The sequence below is a fragment of the Solea solea genome, chromosome 4 (genome assembly GCF_958295425.1).
Source record: "Solea solea chromosome 4, fSolSol10.1, whole genome shotgun sequence".
NCBI lineage: Eukaryota > Metazoa > Chordata > Actinopteri > Pleuronectiformes > Soleidae > Solea > Solea solea.
In genome coordinates, this window is record NC_081137.1 from 20,644,664 (window position 1) to 20,653,592 (window position 8,929).

Below are 8,929 nucleotides of genomic sequence, written 5' to 3' on the forward strand. Positions count from 1 at the left end.
TTCAAATCTGGCACGTCAATCAAGCCGTTTGCAATTTACACACTTTTTATTCAAGGTATCTGTCTCTTTTTTTTATAAGCCTTAATTCAACAAGTTTTAATATAAGCATGCATTTCTACTACAAAGTGATGAAGTTCATTATTATTACGCAGTGTAATCTACAGATATTATAAGATAATGCAGTACAAAGATTTAACTTTAAAACAGAGTATACACAATAAAAGAAGGTAGCTTTTACAAAAAGTGGTTTATCCCTGTGCCACACCTGACTTTCTAGTCCATAGGGAATATTATGATATGCTTGCATGGAGAGTAAAAGCCATGACGTCAGCTCTTTTGTAGCTGGTGTTGTTGTGTTTGTGTGTCACAGTGAGCGATGAAGAGTGTGCGTTCTGTCCTGCTGTTGGCACTTATCACATCTGTCCGTCTGTCCGTGTCTGATCCAAGCCCATCGCCCTCCCTCTCTCATCTCTCTCTCAGGTGGACAGTGAGGAGAAGGTGGACCGCTGAGATGAGATGCTGCAGATCTCCATGTTGGTGAAGGAGCTGCCGCCCTCGCTGCTGCAGTCGGGGACCGAGGACGAGGAGGAGATGATGTTCTTCAGCCTGTGGAGGGAAATGATGAGCAGGCTCAGCAGGAACACCAGCAGGCCGAGGAAGAGCCACACGTACACGTAGACGTTGCCCGGGCGTCCCGGCAGCGAGGCGGCAGCAGAGGTGGACGCCAGGGTCGGGGAGAAAAGCAGGAAGCTCCCATTGTCTATTGGAGAGATTCCAGTGTCGTTACGGTCGACCACGGCAACATCCATCCCAGACATCCTGGCTCAGACTCTGCATGAGAAAAAGAAAGAGCACAGTTAATATAGGTAAAAAGGGTATTTTGTCTCTCTCTCTCCAGTTACTGACTACTGTATAAACGTATATGTACCTACCCCAATTCCTATTACACACAACACAATTTATCGACCACTTTTTGTCCCATCACCAGATATTTACATATTTACAGTATTTTATACAATGTTCTTGATGTTCTCAGTGCAGACTTCAAACCCGACCATTTCCATCACCATCCTGGATTAAACTGCTTTCTTTTTATTTAGAAGGTGTATTTTGTATATTCTTTCAAAGTGATTCATGGTTTTACTAATGTTTTAATCTTAGTTAGACACCCTCTCTCTGAAAACAACAAACTGGCACGGCATGGCACGGCACGGTGCCGACCCAGTGGAAACACGCCATATGCGTGTCGGGAGTATAGAATCTTTAATTAATTAAAAAGAGTTATCTAATCAAGATTTTGGTCTGTAACATCGGTGGAATAATATTACTTATATTATTAGTAACTCAAGTACACATCAAAAGCAAAATTCAGAGTAGGGTGAATAGTTGTATTATTGGTGTCCATGTACAGACTGAAACAGAGAGAAGTTCCCAAGGAGAGGTTTTGATTGAACACTAACATCAGCAGCAGCAGGGGGAGTGCTTGCCTCACTAAATGCCTGGCAGACTTGCACTGCGCCCCCCCCAAGCTGTGTCTGTTCATAAATGAAGGCAACGTTATCTGATGAAATTAAACTCCTCATAATCAGCTTTCACAAAGACAGCAGAGAGCCGAGCCTCCGCCTCTTCTTCCTCCTCCTCCTCCTCCTCCTCCTCCTCCTCTGCATATTAAGGCCGATAATAATGTTCCACTGCGAAATTACTGCAAAGCCAAGCGGAAGATGAGCCCGAGAGCAGGAGACAGACGAGATGAGAGAGAGAGGAGAGGAGCAAAGCCTGTGTCTTCACTCGATCTGTGAGAAAAAGACATTTCAAAAGGCAGGAATAACTGACCATGACCAAAATGAAAGAAAGAGGTCAGCACACACACACACACACACACTCCTGTCTCCACCTGTCATCTCTCCGCTTTCCACTTTATGGTCTTTCACAGGAACAGTTTATTAAAACAGCAAAAATCACACACACCACAAAAACTACTGTAGCACTTAAGCTCTCAGAGAGCTGCTGTGCTGTTGTAGGTTTTGGGCTACGTTTCCTTTAATTGGATGTGAAATGTGATTTGGGGGCGGTTTAATTTTATTTTTGTGGGATTTGCACTTGAGCACAGTTGTGTCTCTTTATCTGCAGGGGACGTGCAAGTAGGAAAAACATGATGCAAGGACTTTTACTTAGGGGCCGTCATTAAAGTTACCATTGATGAGAAGAGAAAACTGTGTAGCTCTCAGCTTCCATGTGGTTCCACTGATTAGAATCCTGTGACAAACACGCACGTCTTTAAACGTCTTTGCTGAATTAGTTAGTTAGATAGTTAGTTAGATAGTTAGTTAGTACTAATTTGGTTTTGTATAGTCATAACTGTAAAATACCGTATCATACTGTAAGACCATATTTGGACAATCCGCATCAGACTTAAAACTGGAAAAAACAGAGCTGTACCCCTATATTAGGTTTATTTGGCTTGTAAGTTGCGTTTTAGTGAACTATCAAGTGTAGTTTTAGCAAGTTTTATCGTGCTTTATTGTACTGATTATGTTTTATATTTATCATTTTTTCACAATTGTTATTAGATATTGTGTAATGCAGTTTAGCTTGTAGTTGTTCTGTGTTTGAGTGCAGTTTTAACGCGTTTGATCGAGAGTTGCAAAGTAGCTCTAAACTCTACATACAGCAAATCCCAGCCCTCTTATTATCTCATTAGGTCTCACATGCAAAAAATGCACATCTGTGCTCATCATCCAAGTCCTTTTATATTTATCTACTCAATCTTCCTCCATTTCACCACCTTTTTTGTCATCTTATGCCCACCGTCCTCCTCCTCCTCCTCTCTCCTCTCCCTCCCACTCTCCGCGGCTCTGTATAGGTTAATGATTTGTTGTTTTGAAAATCTGTTATGAAGCTTGTTCATTGCGAGCTGAAGTGGCTGATAATTGTGCTTAATGATGCTTTTTGTATCCAGGCAACGCGGTACATTCGGCCCTTTTTATTTCTAATCTACTTTAAGAGGGCAGGCCGTGCATTCCCACTGAGGCTGAAGAGGTCAGATGTACACACCCACCTACGTATAATAAATACCAGGGGTTACTTTCTTCAGGAATGTACGTGCACACATTATAGAGAGCAACTTGTGTGTAGTTATTGAGGAAAATATGATGATTTTTATCCACATGTCAAAAGAGCCAAATCGCCGACTTCTTAGTTTGTGTTTGAGATATTATCGGTGGGATGTGAGGTCTGTGAGGATTGCAGGATTGAAGAGCGGAGCCATCAGCGACAAGTCCAACTGCATCTACATACGTCACAATAAATGCTTTGAGTGCATATACAGTAACCTCCTGTGGAGGATAAAGCGGGAGAAGATGGATGGATGTTGCACCGTATACTTGCATCTTGTTGGAACCGTTTTATTGGTGTTCCAAACTGATCTTGGACAGACTCTAAGGGGGAATAGGCGTGTCATCACGACATCCTTTTTTGGCCAAGTTTTCGGTTCATTTCAATCCAGAGATCTCAGAGATCAACACCTCTGCTGCTCTTCTGGGCTCCGTTTACAGCCTCGCTACTAAAGAGAAAGAGCCACAGGGCTTTTCACTGACTGTACGCTTAACTATACCCGGCATTCAGGTGCTTTGTGAGTGTGTCACTGCAGAGGAACCGAAAAAAATACAGATCATGTTGCCTCAGGCCGTACCTATAACCCAACAGGCTACTTTGGTCATCTCCCGCCTCGACTACTGCAACACCCTGCTAACAGGCCTCCGGACCTGTGCTGTGCGAGCGCTACAGATGGTCCAGAACGCGGCGGCGCGTCTGGTCTTCAATCAGACTAAAAGGGCACAGGGTTCACATGTCGCCCCTCGTGGAGCTCCACATCAAATTCAAATCACTGCTGCTGGCCTACAAAGAGCTTCATGGGTCTGCTCTCGACAGCTCCGGTGCCAGCGCCCCGAACGAGACAATCCAGACTCTTCTCATGTGTCGTTCCACGCCGGTGGGACAGGGGGCGTCCCTGAAAACCCAGCTCTTCTAAGAAGCATCTTCTGTCCTAGCACTTACCTTAACCCCGCCTCCCCTTAACGATCTCTCACCCTCTGTCAGTCCACTGTTCCTATCTCGTGGAGTTCTTTCCAAGACTTCTTCTACGTGGCTTATTCCTCTTTTTTAAGTCATGTTGGATGTGCTTAAATGTTAAATGTAGAGGAAGAGCGTCAGATATTAATTGCAGTTAAAGCGTGTGTCGGTATCAACAGAGATGGAAAGCTTTGCAGAACAGAATCAGTGCCCTGCGTTCTCTCTTTGACTTGCATCATACGTTGTTTCACTGTCCTTCCTCTTGCTGCAGGTTTTCGTCCCTGTCTCGTGACACCCCACGTCTCCTCTGACACTGCTGATGAAATGTGAGCATTCTAACAGACTGGAGTGTGACTGGAGTGCTGAGTTTTTCTTTAAAGGATCTTCTTTTTCTGGCTGTTTTTACTCACTCTGACATTTTGTTTCTCTCTAAGATGTCATTTTCTTTATCTTTTCTCTTCGTTCCCGGGGTGTTTAATCCACCACTCCCCGCCAAGTGCACATCCAGCCGATCCGTGCCTCCCTGCTGCTTCCCTCCACTTCCTTTAACGGCATCGCTTTCCTGAGACTGAGGAAATAAATGGTTTTTATCTCTCCCCCTGCACTGTATAAACTCAGTCTCTGTTACAAGAGCCGGCTGTAATTTCAGCATGTGCTGCACCCTAATTATCTGCGTTTAGGTGTTGGAGACGTTACTGTAGGTCATCTTTAACACCACAAAAATGTTGTTTTGTTGTGTGTTTCCAGAAAGACTGTGACAAAAGTGGAGTTTCCACTTTATTGTTGTTGTTTCGGGAGCTGTGGGTGTCTTTGTCTGAGTGGCTTTGACACTGTCAGCTGAGCCTGCTGCAGTTTTTAAGGTTAAGCTGAAAGAATTTACAGCACCCACTGGTTCCTATTACTGTCAGTGTCCGTCCCACTGAAGAAAAGACGTCTGGCTTCATTAGTCTCAGCTGCTTCTACTCTTCCCTCGTCTTTTGAAAGCATGAAAGGCCTCTCTGTTGGACGCCTGCTCCAAGGATAACTGAACGTGGCAGTGGCCGTTTCTTTCAGGGGCAAAGGCCGACGGCCTGACTGGTCTTTATCATTCCAGACTGGGCATCACCAAGGCCTGGGCTCCCTTGTATCTGGTCGACTTGTGGCTCATATTTAGAGGATGCTTTCCAAGGTCTCCCACTTTTGGAACCAATATTCACTCCCTTTTTGAGCTGCATTTTGCTATTTTTTCCCGGGTTGGAACCTTTTTTTCCCTCACGTCTTTGTGGCGTACATTCAACAAAGTTTTTGGAAACATTCAGCAGAGATTCTGGTCCACGTTTTCACGATAGCATCGTGCAGATGGTGCCATGCTGTGTCAGCTGAACGACAACATGGCACATGATGATGAATCATTGATACGTTCTTCAAACCAGGCAGCCAAGTTTCGCTTGTTATAACTTCTCCTCGAGTCGAGTGCAAGCCACTCTTCAAGCATTCTCAATCGTCTGCTGGTGCTTGTTCAGCCAAACTCCTCCCGAGACTCTGTCGCTTCCTCTGCTTCCACTTTCTCAGTCTGCTCCTCGCCCTCCGCCCTCCTTTTGATTTTCTTAATCATCACCCTATAATAAAAATGTCCTTTCTCTATAATACTCACAGTTACAGGTTATAAAGACAGCTTTATAACCTCACTGCTGTTTATTTTGATGACAGAGAACAAGCCCTGGCAATTACCGGACAGTCTGGGCGTGCAGCCACGTCAGATATTTACCAAAGCTCAAACAGAGGTGGCTGGTGTCTGCTCAGTTCTGGTGTGATGTCTTCACTTTAATGCATAATGGACAATGGCCAAACGTGTGGCAAAATGTCATGGCATTTAGGCATGTGTGTGTGTGTGTGTGTGTGTGTGTGTGTTCACCGTCTCATACTTTATTCATGACACGTTCACACGAGTGCATGCGCTGAGCCACGAGCAAACTCCCGCGGCACAGATTGACAGTGGATAAGAGTGTGAGCCTGAATTTTAAACATGTTTAAATTCTCCTTTCGGAGCCAGAAGAGCTGCAAACAGACCTGAGAGGCTAACCAACATGAATTCCAAATCACCTCTGCAGAGCCACATACCACAGATAACCCACACAGAGGTCAGAGAAATCCCAGGATCGGGTATTTTATCTGAAATTCTCACCCGTTTTCCTTTCAACGTTCTATTTTCCCTGCCAGTTTTTGATTGTTTTCCAGTGCAGGCAATGCATGTGATTAACTGTTGAATGAAAGAATGAAGAAGTAATGGCTTTATTCAATGGACCCTTACATTGGAGTGACAGGATCTCACACCTGAGTGCACTCGAAGCAACACCAGCGGCCGAGCGGCCACTGTTCGGCTGCTGCTGCTGCCCGTCTGATTCTCTCTCTCCTGATTTTTCAGAGCATGAAAGTGGAAAAGATTTCATTAAGCCAAATAATAAGGGTGTTGCAAAGGTCCTATTATAAGTGGCAGGAAGGTAACGTGATTTCAAACCAGAGCAGACTGTGAGAAATTGGGATCATTATGAAAATGAAGTATTGGGAAGGGGTTTTTTGATCAGTGGCCAGCGTAGATAATGAGCTCTTTGCTTTGATGTCTGTGTGTGTGTGTGTGTGTGTGTGTGTGTGTGTGTGTGTGTGTGTACACTGTCATGCTGTTCCTGATCTTTTTTTCGGAGGCTGTGTGTGTGCAGCTCATTTTTACTCTGTTTACAAGCGCGGAATAATAAATCTAAATATTGGAATAGGAATATGCTCTAAGGGCATAATCAGTTTTTGGTTTTTTTGTTGTTGTACATGAAAATGAAAATGCAAAAAAATCCCAATTATAATCGTGACTCAAATTTGATGTGTTTTTTTTAGCACAGCATCCAAACCGTTGTATTTATTATGACAAGCAGGGGTGAGTCACACACACACACACACAAATAAGGCTGTTGTTCTCATTAACACGGTCAGCACCGTTCATCTTTCATCTCCTCTCGGTCTCGGGGTACAATGAGTCCACTCATTACTCTTAACTGCCACACTGGAAGCCTGAGTGAAGTTGATGAATGACAGTGTTACCAACACCCCCCCCCCCCCCCCCCCCCCCCCCATCCCGCTTTACTATTAACCTTGTTAACTGGACTCAACTGCCGACAAGCGTTGAAACATTTATATATTTTATGCGTCCTTTATTTCATCTTACATGTTTTCCTTTCCTCAATTTGTTTTCTCATAAATCACTGACTAAAGTTTAAAGAGTGATGCCTTCTTTTTTTAGGATTTAGCCTTGAGCCCTTTCTGACAGATCACAATACATACATATCTATTTATTTAAAAAAAAAGAGAGAGATAGTTACAGACCTTTTTTTGGGGGTGTGAGGGATGCGTCCCCTCGACTGTGCTCACGTCGTGCAGAAATCCATCTCGTGTTTGCTCTTTCCAGCCGAGCAAAACAGATCTGCTGCCCCTGAGATTCTCTCTGTGAGTCTCCCTCCCGCTCCCTCCCTCCCTCCCTCTCTCTCTCTCTATCTCTCTCCCACTCCCTCTTTCTGTCATTCACTGTGACCCCACACACACACACACGTAACAATGGCACTACAGCAGCAGCAGACACTGTGGGATGTGAGCAGAGCTCCCATTCAAAAAAAGGGGAAACATGCATGAACACACATGGCCTGAAAGAGAGAGACACTTTAACTAATGAAGAACACTGTTTTTTGTCTGTGCTGGAGACATGATGAAGAGGGAGGAGGAGGAGGAGGAGGAGGAGGAGGAGGAGGAGGAGGAGGAGGAGGGGAGTGGAGCTCCTTCTGTCTCCTGCTGCTCATCACCTTTGACTGATCATAATGATCACATCAATCGTCCAATCTGTTCTGTGTGGGTGTTTTATACATATACATATATATATATGTATATACATATACATATATATATATGTATATACATATACATATATATATATGTATATGTATATTCTCACTTTCTTTGAGAAAATAGTGAATTATAGAACCATGTAAGTGAGCAAATGAACAGCCCAATCAGTGGAGACAGATAAACAGTTTGTGAATGTGACCAATAAAATGAACACCTTTGTTCTCGTGTGTCAAGTGTTCTGTTTGAGAGAGAGACACAGCCTCACTCTCGCTCTGCTCTCGACAAACTGCGTCAGTAGACAGTATCCAGCAGTGAGCAATAACCCACTGACGGCACACTGAGCTGTTCAGGCGCGACCCCCAAACCGGCAGATAAATGAGAAAAGGGAACAACTCAAAATAATTCCCTCTCTCTCTCTCTCTGTTACTCCTTCCTTCTTATCTTTCCTCTTACGAGTACATCTGTAATCAGCAGCTGAACAAATCTGTTCCATTTGTGTAGGATTTGAATGTGAACATGTGGTGAAATACATGTCTTCTGAGACAAGTGTTTGTTTTAAGGAGAACTAAGAGATAAGTGAACTTCATCAACGAGGAGGATCCTCTTCTTAAACCATGAGGATGTTTTTGAAAATATTTGGACAGATATAATGCAATAGTTTGCTATTCATTAGTATAGTATGCTTATTGTCCTAATTAGTGGGACACACAATGGAGCAACAGCTTTGGATGTGATGCAGTTTTTCAGATTTGGTGTCAATGGCTCTGGATAAAAAGCTCCAAGATAAATGTTTTATTAAAAAAAAAACAAAAAAAAAAAATCCAACCTCTGTGAATCATGAATTTTCTGCGATCAGATAGAGATCGGATAGAGCTTCACCACATGCATTCACACCTATATTCATATGCTTCTCCGGTGTCCACGTCAAGATCCGATTGCTGTCCGATCACGGTCATCCGTCCCCTTATGTCACCTCCCCCTCTGTGCACTGCCA

General features: G+C 43.9%; 1 protein-coding gene across 1 annotated transcript; it reads right to left on the reverse strand.

Moving 5' to 3' along the window:
* Positions 1–27: 27 nt before the first annotated feature.
* LOC131459024 (serine-rich and transmembrane domain-containing protein 1) lies at positions 28–7,527 on the reverse strand. The gene is made up of 2 exons (XM_058628480.1): positions 7,423–7,527; positions 28–831 (listed from the first exon to the last, which is right to left on the reverse strand). The coding sequence occupies exon 2, from the start codon at positions 816–818 to the stop codon at positions 477–479; it is 342 nt and encodes a 113-aa protein (XP_058484463.1). The 5' UTR covers positions 819–831; positions 7,423–7,527; the 3' UTR covers positions 28–476.
* Positions 7,528–8,929: the final 1,402 nt, after the last annotated feature.